Below are 19,171 nucleotides of genomic sequence, written 5' to 3'. Positions count from 1 at the left end.
GTGGATGGCCTTTATCTTTGTCAACAATTGGGGTTGAGACATGTGTTGGTGGAGTCGGATTCTAGTATAGCGGTGGGTTAGTTTATCATAGAAACTTGTAAATATTGGTATTTGTGAGATTTTTGGGAGGAAGCACAATCTATTATTTCTTTTCTAAATGTTTAGTTTAATCATGTGTTTAGGGAAGCGAATATGATTGTTAATTTTTTATCAAAACATGAGGCTAATGGTGTAACTTGAGATTTTGTTGGAGAGGAGTTTGGTCCGGGGAGACTTAAGGGGCTTATACGTATGGATAGAATAAGCTTACCTTATGTTAGACGTTAGGAGTATTGGGAGATTGGGGGTTTTTTCTGGTTGTAATATGGTGATTCCTCCGCCTTAGGGAAGGTTTTTTAATAAAATATGGAGGTGCTGTCCTCATTCAAAAAAAAAAAAAAAGGTGACGCCTTTCTAGGATTTATTTCTATGAACTAATCTTGATATTAGAGGGATATAGATGCTTGACTTTATCCATATGGTGCATTTGATATAGTTTAATCCTTTAATCACCCCTATCTCACATGAATGCCGCATGACCGAAGCCTTTCCTCGCCATGGCTCTTTAGTCTCTCCTCACCCAAATGGCTCTTTCTTCACCCATAAATCACATTCATAACCAACATAGTAAGTAGAATTTTCCTAAATTAAAAGATTAATTATACAAAACAAGTACAGAATAAGATCAGACGTGTAGCTCAAGGTCGTCAAGGAAACATCCAGTATATGAGATGTGCTTCACATATGAAATTCTCTCTTTAAATACATGAAATTTTCCGCTACCAACTTATGGGTTATAATCGGTGTTTTCTATCTCTTGTTACAGAAAGCTAGGGTGAAAAACCCTGGCATAATAATCTTTCTATAACCTTCTTTTTTATCTGATTGGAAGAACAAATTGAAGAAGATACAGTACTTTTTCTTTTCTATATCTATACATGAGTATCTTAACTTGTGGCATGCATCTTTGCTGAAACACGTACAGAAAACTAATGTTTCACCAGCAAAGCCTCCATCTTACTCTTCCTGGCTGCATGCTTTAGTTTTTCAAGTGCAACAAGTCCGACTTGCCTAACTCTTTCTCTGGACAAACCTATGCTGAAAGAGTAGTGAACACAATACAATCGTCAAAACAACTGGCTATTAAACAATTGTTAATGCAGTTATTTTGCATATGCAAGGACCCCAAAAGCATAAAATCAACCAACACAAGCAATTCATGAACACGATCTAACCTCTAATGTTTAGAGTAAGGCAAAACACTTCACTCTTGGGAGATGTAACCCAATATAGCATACTTTCAGTTCAAGTGCAATCATGGGCAGAACTCACTGGCTAAACATGTTCACTTTATTTTGAAAAAGCAACTGAAGAGTTTGAAAGACTTGGTGGCCGAAGAAAAACATACAGGTTTTAGTTATGCTTTATTACTTGGAAATAAGTAGTACTATATTGTCTATCTACTTTTGCACTTACCGTTTACTAATATCCTCCCATGTAAGACATTCATTATCCAGACCATGGTAAAGTCGTATGATGTCTCTCTCCCGTTCCCCAAGTGTCATATTAATGAGCTTGTTTACTTCATCCTGAAAATGTATTTATTACAAGTAATATCATTAGCTTTTTTTCTTCACTAGCATAGAACACAGATACAGTGTCGAGAGTTGTCAGAAAATCCACCTGGACTTCAGTAAACAAGCAAACAGCGCGAGCGCGCACACACAAAAAGAGGTCATGCAGTACTCACAAATAAGTTCCTCTATTTGCTAAAGGTCAATATTAGAATAAATACCAGATATTGGGAAATAATTATCATGAGTTTTGTTGGATACATCTAAAATCAGATAATACTCCGAAAGAAAATTTAAACAATTCAGATGATTTAAGAGAATTTTGAACATTAGACAGAAAATTGAGGCAGCGTTTAATTTTTTGGAATTTAAGGAATGATTTGATCTCTTAAGTGCTTTTAGTGGCCTAGCCTTCATTCACAATTCAAGAAGTAATAATCAAAGATCGAAAACTCCGTGAGCTATCAAGGAGATTAAAAGCAATGTGGAGTAATCTTGAGAACTACAATAATTAGGAATGGAATGTTCCAAATGCCACAGGAAGGTATATATGGAGCATACTTTTGATAAGATCGAACCAATGTTTGAGGTAGCCCCAAAGACTCAAACTAAAAGGACTATACATATATATAGAGAGAGAGAGAGCTTACAATAATTAATAATTATTATGAACTAATTCATTTTGACTTGGAACACTTTCAAGTGAATCAGTATAATGTGTTTGAATTACCACCTGCTTACAGACATTTCACTAATGCATTTTCAACTTTAAATTTAATTACCTTCAGTGCCAACTCATCCACTCCATGCCATGGGTTGTTCTCAAGGCGATTATCTGCAATGTACTGAAATAGTAAAAAGAACATAAAAAGTCAACCAATGGCATAAGGAAGAAGTTTACAATATTTAGGAAAAACTTCTTCCACAAATATTGGGATTTCAGAAATAAGTTTCGTCAAGAATACTTACACTATGATGTGTTTCTCCCGAAAGACCATTCAGAGAGGGAAATGCTTCCCTATCAAGAGAGAAGACCTTACTGATTGCCTACATAAAATGGTACCATACAATAAGCACTGTTGTGCAATCTAACCAAGTACAATGGCCTAGACACAGTCAATTTCAAACATATTGGTACCTCCGTAGCATTCTTGACTTTCTTTTTTGACATCTTCAGGCATTCTGCAATTCTCTGAAAAAGGGGGAAACAATCAGATAATTTACAGGCAAGAAGAAATTAATGGCAGTGTAAAGCATCTTAGTACGTGCCTCCTTTATGACAGGTGGGTTCAGGCTGTTATGCATTCTCACTGATATTTTTGTATGTAAAGGATAAACATAGTAAATGTAAATATTGCTAATCAACTTACATCAATTGATGGAGTTATTCCTTTCTCTTCCAGTCTAACTTTTGCATTCCGGATTAAACCTAATCTTCCATGCATATGAGCAGGTAATCTCAAAGTCCGGGAATTTTCAACCATTGTTCTTGAAACACCCTGTTAAAAAAGTCAGTGCTACCCTAGAAATCAAATTTACTGCTTTGAAAATCCCATGTAATAGATATCCTACCGACTTGCTAGAAAAAGATGTATAAAAATCCCAAGAAAAAATGGAAAAGAAGAAATTTAATTCTTTACTTCTTACAAAAATTTATGTGAGCATATTTTGCTCTGTACTGGCTCTTACACCAGTATCAAACATGATGATCAGAAATAAATAAATGGGAGACAAAATTGAGAGAATATCTCAGTGTGGACTTAGAAAATGGATGCAAGGATAATATCAAAACTTTGCTTGTGTTTACAGCTATGAAATGATGCTGTTCCACAATCTTGAGACAGATAATTATTATCATATGCTATTAGTTTAGGAATATGAATGCACCTTTTTTTTTTAATGCAGATAATTAAAAATACCATCTTGACCATCTTATTGTTTCATGCATGATGAAATGGAACCAAACACGAAAACTTGGTAGAGATGTAGTGGTAAGCATGTTAAATATGCTTTCCACACATATGATTGCTATGAGCATCTTATTGCATTATTTACAATGTGAACCAGGAAATATTAGCCTTACTTGGCGTATCCACCAATAAACATATGTTGAAATTCTGCACCCTTTCGAAGAGTCAAATTTCTCAATTCCGCGCAGTAGTCCAATCAACCCACCCTACATGAGAGAAATAACATTCTTTTCTTATAGCAGAAACTCAGATTGCATACTATATTTAAGTTTATGACACATTGACATATATTTTAAGTTATGCAAGGAGCAGAAAATTACCTGAACAAGGTCAGCCATTTCAGCACCCATGTTTTCATATCTTTGAGCAATAGACATGACCAGACGAACATTACTCATTGCCAGCTTCTCTCTTGCTAAAGAACACTCAATCAGTTTTGATTGTAATTCAGCTCGAGGAATCCTCAATGAAGTTGCAAGTTGGTCGTCAGATGGCTCACATCCTAGCTTCTCCTTCAATCTGTATGTCCCAATGCAAAAATAAAAAGACATACAATAAGAGATTTTCTCCTGAAGGAACTGTCATACAAGTGTAAACTAATTTTTAAATGACATCCAGCAATTAAACCAGATAAATCCAGGAAGGGATACTCTCCCTCCCTCCCTCTCTCTCTCTCTCTCTCTCTCTCTCTCTCTCTCTCTCTCTCTCCCTCCCTCCCTCCCTCTCTCTCATTCTCTCTCTTCCACAGACCTGTACTCTTACAGCCTTATATTTGTAAGTAGGAATTCCATACCGCAACAGTTTTGATGACCTTCCGTGAAACAAGTTCACAAGTGCCTTGAATTTTATCACATAATATTAAATGAATAGAATAGGAACAATGTATTGCTATGCATAAAATTAGAAATAGAAAGGGAATCAATCAATGACACGATATTGCTATGCAAATGATACGAAATAAATTGGAATTATGCAAGTACGTTGCAGTCATCAGCATCTATATATATCCAACTATTGGGAAAGCTAAACCAACAGGATTAGCTTTCTTCAATTTATGAGTCAGTAAGTAAAGAATAAAATTGATCCTTTTGTCATTTATTTTACTTATTTATTATGTCTGCATTTGTAAATGAGTACGCTTTTAAATATGAATAAACAGTTCACGAAATCAGAATCAATCATCATATTGTGAGAGCATGCAACTACCTCAATTTGTGCTCCTCTAAGGAAATACCAGCACCAATTTTCTTTGACAGGCATACCACGTCTGCATGAGTAAGCAACTCTTCACTTACTACACCGTTGACATAACCCCTTGAATGATTCTGAAGCAGCTCTGGACTGATCAATGATCTCAACTGCTTACCAGTATAAGGTGGAACCACATAACCAGTTTTGTTCAGAACTTTCTTCCTAGCTTTCATTCTCCTTTGCCGAGCAGATACTCCAGAACAAGTGACAGATATCTTCCTGTGATTTTTTCCTCTTGCTGAATCAGTTAGTACCTTCTGCTCAAAAGAAAGATTCCATTGCTTTTCCAGCATAGACTTTTGCAGCAAAAGAAGTGCCTCCACCAAATAATCAGGATCAGAACTTTCCTCTTCAAGGTTGTTGGGTCTCTGAAACCATGGCTCTGCAGTTGAAGGAGAAGAGATAATATCTACATCTTCTTTGACAGCCTTGATAGACTCTGCTTGTCGACTAGCTGATGGAAAACTGGGGCCAAAATTAGATGACTTTTTGGAACTTATCACTTTCTTGGCTGAAGTGATTTGATACTGTGCTAGTGCATTATCATTGACAAATGGGAGCTTTTCTGTGAGATCTGAGTAATGGTAGGAGGAACTCAATAGCCTCTTCCCTGCACTAAGCCCGATCACTGCAGTCGTGGCCATCATATGGCTTCTTCTGATGCATGTACAATTAACTTCACACGCCCGTCAACAATTTTGTCAAATCATATACATGTAATATCTTTCTTCTAACGTGCTTCCTTCAACAGCTCCAATGAATTGCTTAAGCTGTTCCCCTTATAACTTTGTCAGTCTTCTGCTAAAGCCAATAAAATACGAATTATACACCAAATACTTTTTCCAAAGAACTTGTTCACAAGATTGGTTTGAAACCTTAAATAAGGAGTGTATCCAAATCAAGCAGACACCTATGACTTTGAACTACGCGTTGTATAACCTGGATTAGATTTTTTTTGCTTTTTATTTTACTTGGTAAGTTAAGGCAAAATCTTACGCACTAAACAAGCTGAACAAGATTATATTTCCTATTTCCTTGTTAAAAAAAAAAAAAAATACATGTATATCTATCTCTCTTTGTCAAGGAACTTTCTTTCTTCATTTTCCCAATAAGAACTACACCAATTGATGATATGAGCATTTATGTCAAATTGACAAGCTTAAATTTCTTAAGAAGTTAAACTGAAAACTATAATACAGCTCAAATATGCAACACGTCTCATGAATTACAGAATTACAGGTCTCCAAACCTATGCAAATGATGAACTAAATTCTTCATAGAAACCAAGATTTACTACTTAGATTCAGTGAATGAAACAGTTTTGGTATTATAATTATATAGTTATAATTATAAACTGATGAAAATTTCATACTGTAATCATAAAGTTTCTCTGTCTGGGGATTCATTCTTTTTTTTTTTTTAACTCCCCACTCGGTCATGAATACAAGGAAGAAGATGAATTAAGATTGCGACAGCCTCAACATTTTGGATTGTAAATTTTAAAGGCAGAGCAGCAAAGTAGTTCCAACTGAATTAAGTTCAAGTTCATTAGTAAAATGAGTTAGAAAACTAAATATTAAAGAAGAAAAGAAAAAGCTTTGTGCGTTCAAGTACCTGCATCCACTTTAGAGAGAGACACAAACCAAGATGAAAACTTTATGAAGGAGGAAGAGACAGTGAACCCGAAGTGAGTAGTTAGTGGGTGTGGTAGGCGAAGAGCTAGTTGAGCTCCCTCCAACCGCCTCTGTTTTTTATTTATTTTATACTAATGAAACTTTTTTAAAATTTTGGTTTTTGTTTAACAACTCATCTCACTCATGTTAACTGATTATTTAAATGGAAAATTACTTAAAAATAAAATCAAAGAAAAGAAAATAATAGGATGGGCAGTAGAAGAAAGTTAAGAGATATGGGTGGTAGAGATGCTATTGGATGGAAGAGATATTAGGTCCAGGTTCATGTGGTGCAGAGTGTGCCATTTTGTGCCCTTTCTGCCCTTTCTCGCTTTCTCTTCCAATCCCTTTCCATTTTGGTAGATCTTTTGGATGGGTCATGTCCTCCTTTTGTTCAACTCTCTCTCTCTCTCTCATTTGCATTGGCATTTACTTTGGGTAAGGAAAATGATGGTATAATTCTAAATATGATTATCAAATATGTCTATTTATATTTTTTTTAATTTTTTCTTAATAGTTAAGGAAGTGATAATTAGTAAGTGAATTTCTATTTTTTGTTTATTTTTTCTTAATTGTTAAGAATGTTTAAAAAATACTTAAAAGAAAAATAAAAAAACTCATTATTTGCACTAGTGTGCATATTTGTGATGTATATTTTGTGTGCACACTAACAATGTCCTTTGGGTAAAGGCGCATCCCACCAAAAAACACCACCAAACAAATTCTTAAAAGAGAAATGCTAAACCACACATTGGGGCTCTCAACAGTTTTTTTTTTTTTTTTTTACTTGATAATTAAGGAAGTATTTTTTAATGATGTTGTGATTTTTTTTTTAAATATTTAAAAGTGTTAAAAAAAATACCTGAAAAAAAAAAAAAAAAAAAAAAGCACCGTCGGGAGCCCCCAACATATGTGGCTGTAGAGCCACTCTTCTTAAAATTATGCTGAAACAGCTCTCTTTCAGTGTCAAATTACCAGTAGAGGCTACGTCCAAAGAGCTATGCCCAGATTTTTTTTCTTTTGGCTTGGGAGGGAGGGAGGGAGGGAGGGATTGACTCAGATGATGATGCTCAGTTGATTTTATTTTATTTCTTTTCCTGTTTAATGGCATTGTTTATTCATTTATAAATTAACTAAACATGAAGGTAGCTAGCTTGATATCCAAATATTCAAGGATCAAATGCAAGATCAATTCAAAAAATAAAATTCTTCTTAATTTATTTTATTCAGACTTCACAAAATTTGCAATGAATTACAATTCATTCATCTCCTCCTAGATTTTCAGATGGATGGCACAATACGAGCAAATCAATCAGAAGCTCGCGTCCATATTCAACAACACAACAAAAGTAAACTAAAACAACTAGATAATTCAATGAAATTAAATTAAAAAAAAGTTGAGAAAAACACAGCTCGGAAAGAAATGATTTTGAATTTATCCCAATATTTAAATTGCAAGGACCGTCTTTAAAGCTTCAGAAAGATAGAACCTTATTTACGATATAATAATGTGCCTCTAAAAACTACAAAATCATTGTGCTCAGAGCCGAAGGACTGAGGTGCCTCTGATTTCATACCCTGTTACATACTTTGTGTAAATAAAGTTATGTTCAAAAGAGATTTATGGTAAAATCAATGCAACACCAAGATAACATTAGAAAGTGCAGGTCTTGCAATAATCAATGTGCAGGAATTCTGCACTTTTTCTGAGTAACATGAAGCCAGCACTTGCAAATTTGCAATGCTCTTTACAATGACTCCCCCTGGTAACCAAAACAGATGGGGTAGAGAGAATAAGGGGGCTCTGAAAAGCTTCAAAACCTAAGATAATGATGGGGACAGAAATTATGTACAGGATCATTTGTTAAAGATATTACAAACAGATACAACACCAGTAACTGGTCAGTTCTCTATATAATCATCATCATATGTAGCATACAACACAACTCTTTTTTCTTTTTTTGGTGGGGGGGTTCCAGTCAAGTTCTGAAATTATTGTTCATTTACATAAAAATCATCAGCATCATCTTATATTCAAGGGATTGAAAAGCTTGTGTAGTTTACAAGAAGCTTGGCATGCAAGGATTTAGCCGGTGGCTCCAAATATTTGGAACCATTTTGGCTTGTCAACAAGATATAATTAAATACGACAAATAACTTCTTTTAGAAAAATGTCTCTTTACAATTCCACCCTCTCTAAACAAAGAGAAAACACGAGACCCACTGGCTATTCCTAGATGAACTTACACCTGTTGCAATTCTTCTTCAGCAGCTGCAATGTAAATACTTCAATAATAAGGTTAGATTCCTTCAAACAGGGGAGAACCAAAAAAAAAAAAAAAAAAAAAAAAATCACAGTATTAGTACAATATTTAAACGTAAAAAATCTGGCACTCAAGAAACAGGCTCAAAAATGCCTTGAAAGTTCATGACTAAAAGAATATTGATTGCTTAGATTAGTAAGAAGACACAATAACCCATAGTCATAAATTATATCTATGCAAGCACAACGAATGAGCATGGTCTGGATGAGGATTTTTCTAACAGCCCACTGGGCAGCTATCTATTGAGAATGACTTTCTTGCCTATCTCACAAGCCAGACCTCTCATCGTAAAAAGAATAAGCTGATTCAACATTAGGCTATCCTTCCATAGTCTTTCCTCCCACGGGATGTCGGTGGCATGTTTGTGATAGGATGATTGCCTCTACGACCTACAACAGAATGCAAATGTTATCAGAGTTCATCCCATTGCTTCTATTCACCCTCACATATAATATAGTCTGGCTTGTGTAGCCTTTTCCATTTTGATACAGATATTTGTAATTAGAATTTATTAAGTAGAAAGAAAAATAGTGAATGTTGATGTGGCTTGACATAGTCAAGACAGGAAGTACCCCATGGCATGCCATTGCTGAATGAGCTATTTCCAGGAGAACGCATGCCCCCAGAATTAAAGCTGGAGAAGGGGGGCTGAACCACCACATGATTGGAATCACCAACCCGACTACTGGGTGGTCGTCCATAATTGAACCGCTGAACAGGTTGCTGTCCCAAACGACTAGGAGAATTTTGTGAGATATTAGGCACAAAGTGGGAAGGATTTGACATGGGGCGGACATATCCGTGAAGTGGATCATGAGCTGAAGGAGGGCTACCAACCTCCATATGTGAAAATGCTTGACCAGGTCCATTTTGTCTGAAGCACATCATGTGAAACCGTAAACAAAATGAAGAAATGCAAAGAAAGCATTGGAAAGAAAAATCACTCATCTACTCATCAAAAGAAAATAAAAAATACTCATTCCCCCCTAAAAAAAAGCATGGGAAACAAACAGAATTCAATACTCACAATTGAGAACACCAAATGCAGTTGGGAATCTTTTAGATTTAACAATCAAATGGAATAATAATATAAACATATAAGATGAGTGAACAGTAGAAACAGAGCACGGCCAACCTCTGTACAGAGAAATTTGAAATTGTACTCGAGACATGGTTGAATCTTCCATCCCCGAGCAATGGTTCTGCAGGTCCAAGATGCACATTTTTGCTGAAGCTGGTTGTCACGGCACTTATATCCAAACCATCCTCTTGTAGAAGAAGTTCATCACTAAAATAAAAATCGACAAAAGTCAAAACAGTATTTAAAACTTAAGTTTGTCAAGGGACTTCAGAAAATCCAAATAAACCAACTTCAAATTCAACTTGAGGATATCATTTATTTGTTTTGTACAGATTAAACAATGATGGTCTAAATGATGATAATAAGAAAGAAAGGTGTGGCTTATGGGAGAAGTGGTGTAGCTGGATAGTTCATTGCATATCCAGGGTGTGCTTCTCAGTCATGGTAAATGATTCTCCCATGGAACTCTTTGAAACCCTGGCTGAGACATTATGAAGGCCCTTAACAGAATAATGTTGGTATTAGTTAATGAAGGTTTATTATTAGGCTTTATGTGTGGATCCAAACATCAACACTTGTTCTTCATAAGTGAACACTGATTTTTAGTGAGAAAATTTTTTCCTTTTAAGGCAGAATCAAGGTCGAAGACAAACTTCCCCAAGTCGTGGTTATTACAACAGGAAATGGGGATGATGTAGACAGTCTAGCTCAAATCATTGGATGCAATGTGTCTTCATTAGCTATGGCGTATCTTGGCCTCCCTCTAGGTGAACATTTAAAAACCAAGTCAATTTAGAAAGGCATCCTTGAAAAGGTAGCAAGTAGGTTGGCAAGTTCTTGATTCAGTACTTATTGCCAACAAATGTTTTAATAGTAGACTCGAGTTGGGAGAGCCGGGACTTTTGTGCAAACTAGACATGAAAAAGGCTTATGATCATGTCAATTGGACCTTTTTGCTTTACATGAGATGTGGCTTTGGTTTGAAATGGATTCTTTAAAAGTTCACGGGGCTTAAAACAAGGTGATCCTCTTTTTCCACTACTATTTGTTTTTGTAATGGAAGCCTTTAGCAAGATGATTTCAAGAGTTGTGGAGGGCGGTTTCCTTTGTGGATTTTCAGTGGGGGAAAGTATATCTCACCTATTATTTGCCGATGACACACTAATATTTTGTAGAGCCAAACATGATCATATTCAAGCTTTGAGGGCTCTTCTTCTTTGCTTTAAAGCTGCTTCAGGATTGAAGGTGAACTTGACAAAATCAGAAGTAGTTCTTATGGGAGATGTCACTAATATGGAGAGCATGGCTTCCATCTTGGGATGCAAGATATCTCATTTGCTGATGAAATATCTTGGCCCCCCTTCCCTTGGGTGCCCCATTCAAATCGAAATCAATTTGGAATGATATACTAGAGAAAATGGAGTGGAAATTGGCTAGTTGGAAGAGAATGTACCTATCAGAAGGTGGTAGGGTCACATTAATTAAAAGTACCCTATCCAACTTGCCGACTTATTTCTTATCATTATTCCCACTTCATACCAAGGGTCGGTAACACATGGAGAGATTTTTTTTTTTTTTTTTTGGGTGAGGGGATGAATGATGAGTTTAAGTTTCACTTGGTAAAATGGGCCACAGTATGTTCCCCTGTCTTAGAAGGAAGCTTGGGTATTAGGAATTTGCACGTTTTTAACAAGACCTTGTTGGGAAAATGATTTTGGAGATACCATAAAAACGGGGGACCTTGTGGAGAAATATCATAGAATCAAAGTACGGTAAAACATGGGGAGGTTGGTGTTCAAATGAGGTAAGTGGGCCATATGGGGTGGGGTTTTGGAAGCACACAAGAAGAGAATGGGATACATGCTTTAGCAATACCTGCTTTGAGGTGGGTGACGGATTCAAAATCAAATTTTGGCATGACCTATGGTGTGGTTATAGGGCACTCAAGGAAGCTTATCTAGAAGTCTATGATATAGCAAGGATAAAAGAAGCCTCGATTGTGGACCTTTTGGTTACATCAAATGGTGCTCCTCAATGGAATGGAATGTCACTTTCTTTAAAAATCCACATGATTGGGGGAAGTCGACACAATATCAGAGTTTTATAATCACATATACTTGACTCACATGAGGGGGGAAGTTGATGACAAGATTTTCTGGCACCATTCCAAGAAAGGGAAGTTCCCATCCGCTCCTTCTATCAAGTCATGAACACACATACAACAAACTCATTCCCATGGAAGAGTATTTGGAAGACAAAGACACCCTTAAACACACTCTTTTTTGTATGGGCAGCTTCCTTGGGAAAGATACTCACTTGATAATTTAAGGAAACGTCAATTCATTGTCATGGAGTGGTGTTGCATGTGCAAAAAGAATGGGGGAGTCCGTTGATCATTTATTACTTCATTCAAGATTGCCACGACCCTATGGAATGATTTCTTCAGTCGGGTGGGACTAACTTGGGTGATGCTGAGAAGGGTGATTGATCTCCTAGCTTCTTGGAGCGGCCTTCAGGGTAACTCTCATATTGCAGCCATATGGAAGATGGTCCCAATATGTTTATGATGGTGCATTTGGAGGGAAAGGAACGACAAAAGCATCCAAGATCGAGAATGATCAATGGAAGAGCTTAGGAAATTGTTTTTCAATAATATACTTTGTTGGTCGGTTGTAATTGATTTCAATGGAATGAGTTTTCATGAATTTCTTGTATCACTGAACTAGCACGCTTAGGCAATGCTTTTGTATGTCTTGTATACTTGTCACTTGGACTTGTGCCTATTCTTATTGTCAATAAAATTTTGTTTAATTTTGTTAACTGACAAAAAAAAAAAAAAAAAAAAAAACTTATCTGAAGGAGGGTCTCTTTAAATTACTCTGATTAAGGGTTCGAATTTATCGACCTACTTTATGTCTATTTCCCCGTCATGCAAGTGTAGCCAATTGTCTCAATAAGCTTTAGAGAGATTATTATGAGGCAGCATAAGAGAGGAGCTGAAGTTCCATCTTGTAAATTGGCCCAAGGTGTGCTCTTCAACCTCCAATGGCGGGTTAGGAATCAAGAAATCGATTACATTCAAAAGTGCCCTCAAGGGGTGGCTATGGCAGTATGCAAGTGAAAGAGAGCCTATGGAGACATGATTAATTGAAGTATGGTTGTGCCTGCAATGGTTGGAGCTTTAATGAGGTAATGAGGTGAATAGTCTTATGGGGTTGAATTATGGAAGAATGCTAGAACAGATTGGGGAGTTCTCACAACATAATAGATATGAGGCAGGCTATAGATCTAGATAAAATTCTGGCAAGATGTGTGGTGTGGGGGTTGACTTCTTAAAGTGGTCTTTCTGGATCATTTACAATTTTCAAATGGATCACCTCAATAGGCAGTAGACTTCATCAGAGCAGCACAGGATTGGGAGATTGATCTTTCTGACTTTTCTATGATTGCTTGTATTCTGCTAGGGTGACACAATATGGGGAAGATAAGATGTGATAGGCCATGTCCAAGAGAGGGGGGTGTTTGAAGTATGTTTACTATAAGACATTGATCCTTCACAAGAGCACTAACTTTCCATGGAAGTCCATCTAGGATGAGTAAGGACTCACCAAGAGTGACTCTCTTTGTTTCGATAGCAGTGCTAGGAAAGATCCTTAATTATAAAAACCTACAGAGTAGACATGCCCTGGTATTGAAGTCGTTTTGCATGTGTAGGAGGGATGGGGAAACAGTGGATCACCTTTTACTCCATTGTGAGATCACTAATACAATGTGGCATGCTGGATCGGCAGATTTGAGAATGACTACAACAGGCTCTTGTGGAGAATGAATTCAATTTTCTAATATGATGTATATGACAATAAAGAAATGCTCAGCATTTTGAAGGCAGTGCAAACTCAAATCTTCCTTTTTTTTTTTAAATATACTCCATTGGATGGCTACCCTATTATGTTTCTCTAGTGTTAGCCTTCAGAATTCTGTTTAGTTCTTTACTCTCTCTCTGGTTAGGTGTATCTGAAAAACTGTGTACTTAATGGTACTCTTTTCATCATTTATAAGTAATCTCACAAATAAAAAAAATTATGATAATGACACAATTTCGCAATTGTCTTTCTGCTAGTTGTTTTCTATTTTCAAATTCCCGGACACAGCTTCACTTTTGCCTAATTGATTTCCAGCTATCATTCAATATCCGCCTACAATTCAAGACATTTCTAGCCAAAAGGTTGTGGACGTCATTGCTCAAGCTACTCAAATTAGAGAGTGCCCCCATAGCAAAAAATAAAAAAAAGAAAAGAAAAGAAAAAAAGCAGTAGCAAAAAATCAGTCTGTGTAATACATCATAATAGTATAATACCATAAATCGCTATCAACTATATCTAAATAACAAAATATTGAATAATCATGACCAATGAAAAAGCAACCAAAAAAAAAAAAAAAAAAAAAAAAAACGTCAACACAATCTGTAACAAGCAGCAGCAGGCAATGATAACGGGTGATTAGCTGTTTGAGTCTTGACTTATTAGGATGCTTTAAGTTTTCTAGGTTCACAATATTTAGATTTGAAACTATTATGGTAAGTTGTATACCACCATCAGTTCTGGCCTCAATTAAAAAGTTATAAATACAACTAGGCCATGTGAATTTACGCTATGCACTGTTTTAATTGGAAAATATTGTAATACAAATAAAGCATGCATATATACATGGGCAAGAGGCAGCAAATGTATCTCTTGGATTTATATATGTATAGATACACGAGTATCTGGTCTGCTTACCTATAGTTGGGATCCCAATCTCCAGGATCAGGCAGTGAGAGGCCAACCTCAGGCTTTTCAGAAGCTGATCCTGCAGTTTGTGCCAATTGCATATTAGAACCAAGTGTAGAGGAACCCGGCATGCTCTGAAAGGGAGAGTAACCAGCAGAGATTCTGGTGCCTCCACGATGCTGCTTCCAGCTTGCAGCATTAGAACCTGATTGCAGATGCGATGGAGAACCATGAAGTACCTGAGAATTTCCTTCAGTTTGTGAAGAACTAGAGCCATCAGTAAATTGCCCTTGCCAATGAGAACATGACAGGCTCTCTTGAGATTGAGAATTTCCGGAATATCCCCAACTTTTTCTTCTATTAAACTGGCTAACTGCAGTCATCTTTCCTAAAGGCGATCCATGACTGCCTCTTGCTGGAGAGGTTGGACCATAATGTCCAGGAGAGCCAGCAGAAACTTGACTATAGGAACTTGGTGGAGTAAATTGTGAGGGGCTAGTGCCAAGAGGCAGTGATGTAAAATTTCCAGCCGAGGGACTTATACCAAGTCCACTTCCATGTGGGTATTGCATAACCCTTCTTCTCGTATCAGGACTACTTCCCAGCATTGAGACATTGCCCTGTGGATGCATGTTCATCCCAGATGGACCGACAGGCGAATAATATGCAAACACATTACTACTGTCTCCATAGCTTCCATAACTGCTTCCAAGCCCTGTACTATCATTATAGCTACCATAACTTCCAACACTGCCATAACTGTTGGCATGTTGAAATGGCACTATCGGGAAGTGTGGGCTGTTATGAAGAGCAACTCTATTCCTTCCTGGAATCTACATGACGTACATATACTTCAGTGACAGCATAATGTGATAAATGATGATAAAACAAAAGAATTAGCAATGACAGTCCAACAATTAAAAATGGAAGCATAATTGAAGGGACAGCAAGCTCACATTAGGAGAGAGACCAGCAGCAAACCAATGTCCTCCACCTGGGTGGTGGTCCACCATGATATTTTGAGCTACAGGCTAAACACACCATGCCCAAGAAAAATAATAGTTAGATGTATATCATCTGCTACAACACTTGTAATTGAGCAAAGAAATAAGTAACAGCGAACATTGCATATTTTGATAAAATAATTTTATAACGAGCACTAAGGCACAATAGGCACACAGGGTGTATACAATTGAAACACCTTAGAAAGGGCAATAAGCTTAAAAAAGTCCAGAAATCTCAAGCCAGAAGAACATATGCATGGGGGCATCAAATGATAAAGTTTACAAAAATAGAAATTATTTAGCTCCTCATCAGTCTTCTCACAATCCTCAAAGTTTCTATTATTCCTCTCCCTCCATGTAACCTTGGCAACATCTCGGTGCAGTAACAAGTGATCGACAATTTCCACATCCCTTCTACAAATGCAGCACCAATTTATCACTTGTTGGCTCCTCAAATCGTCCAACATTAGAACTTTCCCAATGTTGCTACCCAAACAAAGAAAGCCGCCATTGGGGGAGCTTTATTCCATATTTTCTTCTATGGGAACCACATGGTAAAGCGATTTTACTTGAAATAGCCCAAGCTTGATGGGGACCCAACACATCTGATCTTCTTGCCAGCGGTCTTACTGGGCATAAAATGAGGAATGGAGATCCAGCTCCCAATCACATCCTACTCTAATAAAATCCACTTCCAATTGAGTGGGAGCCGTCCACATTTTGTACATTGTCCACCACAGAGGTATCCAAAACAAGTGCAATAGAGAACCAGAAAGACCCCTTAAGATGTTGATCACTGCACCACAAGTTGTGCCAAAACTTTATTTAAGTGTCATCCCCATGGAGGATAGCAACCAAATCACATTGATTTCCCCAAAGACACCCAGTCAAGGCCACCATTGCTTCTCTCAATTGACGAATACCACTGAAGTTCCTTCCCCTACCTGAAACTCAAAGACCTTGGACTCAGTGATAATTGGATTCAAATGACCCATATGTGATTACTGGCACCCAACCCATAATTCTAGAGCAAAGAAACACAGAATGATAGGTTTCACCAGCAAAAGTCACCATATAGAGAGAGAGAGAGAGAGAGAGAGAGAGAGAGAGCATCATAGTGAACCTTTTTATAACAACAATAAGCCTTTATAATGTTGAAAAATGAGTACCAAGTTCTGGTTTGCTGTGTGAGCAGAAGTGCCAAATTCTAGAGTCAATGTTAAAAAGGGATTAGGATAGCATTGGAGTTTTAAAAATCTTAACTGACTCAACTTAGCAAGGCTTTTTCTTTATACAAGTCAATTATATGAAAAGGATAGCCACTCAAATACATAGGGTATGTACAAAAGTCTTCCTAAAATACCCACAATCTAAACTTAATACATCTGATCTTTGTCAATTAATTGAGGTTGGTTCCATATATCCAATTTTGCCACTCTATCTTATCCTTAGTCGTATTATGTATTACTCTTCCCTATCTTTTCTTTTTTACAATTAGTAAACAAGAATTTTATTGACTAGAAAATGGGCATAGCCGAAGTACACAGAGCATCTACAAGAGCGACACGTAGGTATGATTGACTAGGGATGCAAGGAAGTCATGGACATTCAAACCATTGAAATCAATTTTTTATTAATAAGTAAACAAATTTTATCGATCAATGAATAGGCATAGTACACTAATAGAAAACAAAAGTATGCCCTAAACTAAGTAGGCGCATTAGAGACAAGAAAATCATGTAGGTCCATGCCATTAAAGTCAATAGCAATGGCCCAAGTACACAGAGTTCTAAAAAATAAAACTTTTTAAGCTCCTCCATCGATCTCTCCTTGTCTTCAAACATCCGGTCATTGCGCTCCTGCCACAAACACCACATGATGCATATAGGGATCATCTTCCAAACATTTTTAATTTGTTGCATGCCTCTTAGATTTGTCCAACTGGCCAGCACTGCCACCACCGTCTCCGGCATAACCCAAGCCAAGTCTAATCTACTGAACACCTCATTCCATAATACCCTAGCTATCTCACAATGTAGTAGGAGATGGTTTACAGACTCGGCCCCTTCTCTACATATGCAATACCAATCTACAATGATTACCCTTCGTTTCCTCAAGTTGTCGGTTGTGAGAATCTTACTCAACGAAGTTGTCCACCCGAAGATTGCGGCTTTGGGGGCGCCTTATGTCTCCAAAGCCTTCTCCACGAAAATTGAATATTGGGTTTGTGTGAGAGCCTTATAAAAAGAGCGAACCGAGAAAACACCTTAACCTGCGAGCATCCACCACAACACATCTTCTTGTTGATTGCTTAGTTTTATAGAGTACAAAATGCTGTAAAAATCTGCAAAGCTGCTTATTTCCTAGTCTTGTGCTCCCCGACTAAAATTGACGTTCCATTGGATTTGCCCGCAGATATCCCCATGGTTTCCGCAACTAAAACATCTTTAGCACAAGCAATTTGGAAAAGAGAAGGAAATACCTCTTGTAGAGTACTATTACCGCCTCTCCAGAATTTAATTCTGGAACCCTCACCTAAATGAAGTCTAGTGTTTCGAGAAAAGACCTCTCATCCTCTTTTAATGTGTTTCCACAATCCCACTCGATAAGCCTCTCTTACTTCTTTAGTGCACCATCCCCTCCCATAAACCTCCATATTTGCTCTCAATCACCAACTTCCACAGGTTTTTGGTTCCTTATTATATCTCCACAACTATTTTTCAAGTAACGCCTGGTTAAAGATTCTCATATTTCTAATGCCCCCCCTTTAAGAGATGGGGCGGCATACCGTCTCCCACTTGACTAAGTGAAACTTGAACTCTTCCCCCATTCTACTCCACAAGAAATCACGTTGGAGTTTCTCAATTCGGAACGCCACACTTGCAGGTATAGGGAGTAAGGCTAAAAAATAAGTTAGTAAATTAGATAAAGTACTCTTAATCAAGGTAATCCTACCACCTTTCGACAAATACATCATTTTCTATCCCGCCAGTCTCCGCTCAACTTTCTCAATCATCGAGTCTCATAAAAAGGACGCTCTCGAATGAGCCCCCAGTGGAAGGCCCAGGTAAGTCATAGGAAGAGAGGCTATCTTACACCCCAGCGTGTTGGCTAGCTGTCATATACTGCGAACACCTCCAATTTGTTACGGAGATATGATTTGGGCATAATTATTGTACTTTTAGTAATACTTTCCTTTATAGCTAGATACTTTCCATTATAGCTAGATTATACATAATTGTCAATTAGGATGTAAATACTTACCTTGTATAGCAGATTGGACGCTGGAAATCTGGCAACAATTGTGTAAACTCTCTTATATATATTGAAAGCACACCCTCTGGAAAGGGTATTCAGACCAATTTATTTGATATGGTACCAGAGACTCTCCTCTGATTTCCGTCGGTTTGGTCTTAATCACTGGGTGTATTTTTTATCGCTATTGTTGGGAGGATTTTTTTTTCTTCTTTCTTGCTCTTTGTGGGA

At 37.2% G+C, this 19,171-nt stretch overlaps 2 protein-coding genes across 4 annotated transcripts in view; both read right to left on the bottom strand.

Annotated features, from left to right (window-relative positions):
• Positions 1 to 746: 746 nt before the first annotated feature.
• On the bottom strand, positions 747 to 6,738 carry LOC121258144 (RNA polymerase sigma factor sigA-like). 2 transcript variants are annotated; one of them, XM_041159519.1, is made up of 10 exons: positions 6,449 to 6,738; positions 4,790 to 5,632; positions 3,904 to 4,102; positions 3,697 to 3,789; positions 2,984 to 3,112; positions 2,752 to 2,805; positions 2,583 to 2,660; positions 2,396 to 2,458; positions 1,516 to 1,628; positions 747 to 1,137 (listed from the first exon to the last, which is right to left on the bottom strand). In XM_041159519.1, exons 2-10 carry the CDS (start codon positions 5,479 to 5,481, stop codon positions 1,029 to 1,031), a joined length of 1,530 nt encoding a protein of 509 aa, XP_041015453.1. In that variant the 5' UTR covers positions 5,482 to 5,632; positions 6,449 to 6,738; the 3' UTR covers positions 747 to 1,028. The 2 variants fall into 2 exon arrangements, with proteins under 2 accessions (XP_041015453.1, XP_041015452.1); XM_041159518.1 differs by having other exon boundaries at positions 4,790 to 5,635; positions 6,449 to 6,677.
• Positions 6,739 to 8,474: 1,736 nt separating this feature from the next.
• Positions 8,475 to 19,171, bottom strand: part of LOC121257203 (dual specificity protein kinase YAK1 homolog) — a 34,056-nt gene continuing 23,359 nt past the window's right edge. The window contains exons 14-19 of one of the 2 annotated variants that reach the window (XR_005939173.1): positions 15,638 to 15,712; positions 14,691 to 15,514; positions 9,967 to 10,119; positions 9,404 to 9,705; positions 9,093 to 9,220; positions 8,475 to 8,779 (exon numbers count right to left, since the gene is read on the bottom strand). Coding sequence is in view for 1 of the 2 variants with exons in the window: in XM_041158136.1 (XP_041014070.1) it covers positions 9,144 to 9,220; positions 9,404 to 9,705; positions 9,967 to 10,119; positions 14,691 to 15,514; positions 15,638 to 15,712 (1,431 nt within the window). In the remaining variant the exon portion in view is untranslated. Of the gene's footprint in view, positions 9,221 to 9,403; positions 9,706 to 9,966; positions 10,120 to 14,690; positions 15,515 to 15,637; positions 15,713 to 19,171 lie in introns of both variants that reach the window. The other variant, XM_041158136.1, reaches the window with a different exon arrangement.

Source organism: Juglans microcarpa x Juglans regia, chromosome 3S (assembly GCF_004785595.1).
Source record: "Juglans microcarpa x Juglans regia isolate MS1-56 chromosome 3S, Jm3101_v1.0, whole genome shotgun sequence".
In the NCBI taxonomy this organism is placed as follows: Eukaryota; Viridiplantae; Streptophyta; class Magnoliopsida; order Fagales; family Juglandaceae; genus Juglans; species Juglans microcarpa x Juglans regia.
Note: the sequence above shows the minus strand (reverse complement) of the source record. Positions and strands in the feature narration are given on the sequence as shown.

What these genes read in the sequence shown, in the direction of transcription:
- LOC121258144 (XM_041159519.1), bottom strand. Translation starts at nt 5,481, where the DNA reads ATGATGGCCACGACTGCAGTGATCGGGCTTAGTGCAGGGAAGAGGCTA. An exon ending in TTTATTGGTGGATACGCCAA is followed by an intron (nt 3,113 to 3,696) that starts GTAAGGCTAATA and finishes CTTTTTTAACAG; the next exon opens with GGTGTTTCAAGAACAATGGT. An exon ending in CGGGAGAAACACATCATAGT is followed by an intron (nt 2,459 to 2,582) that starts GTAAGTATTCTT and finishes TTACTATTTCAG; the next exon opens with TACATTGCAGATAATCGCCT.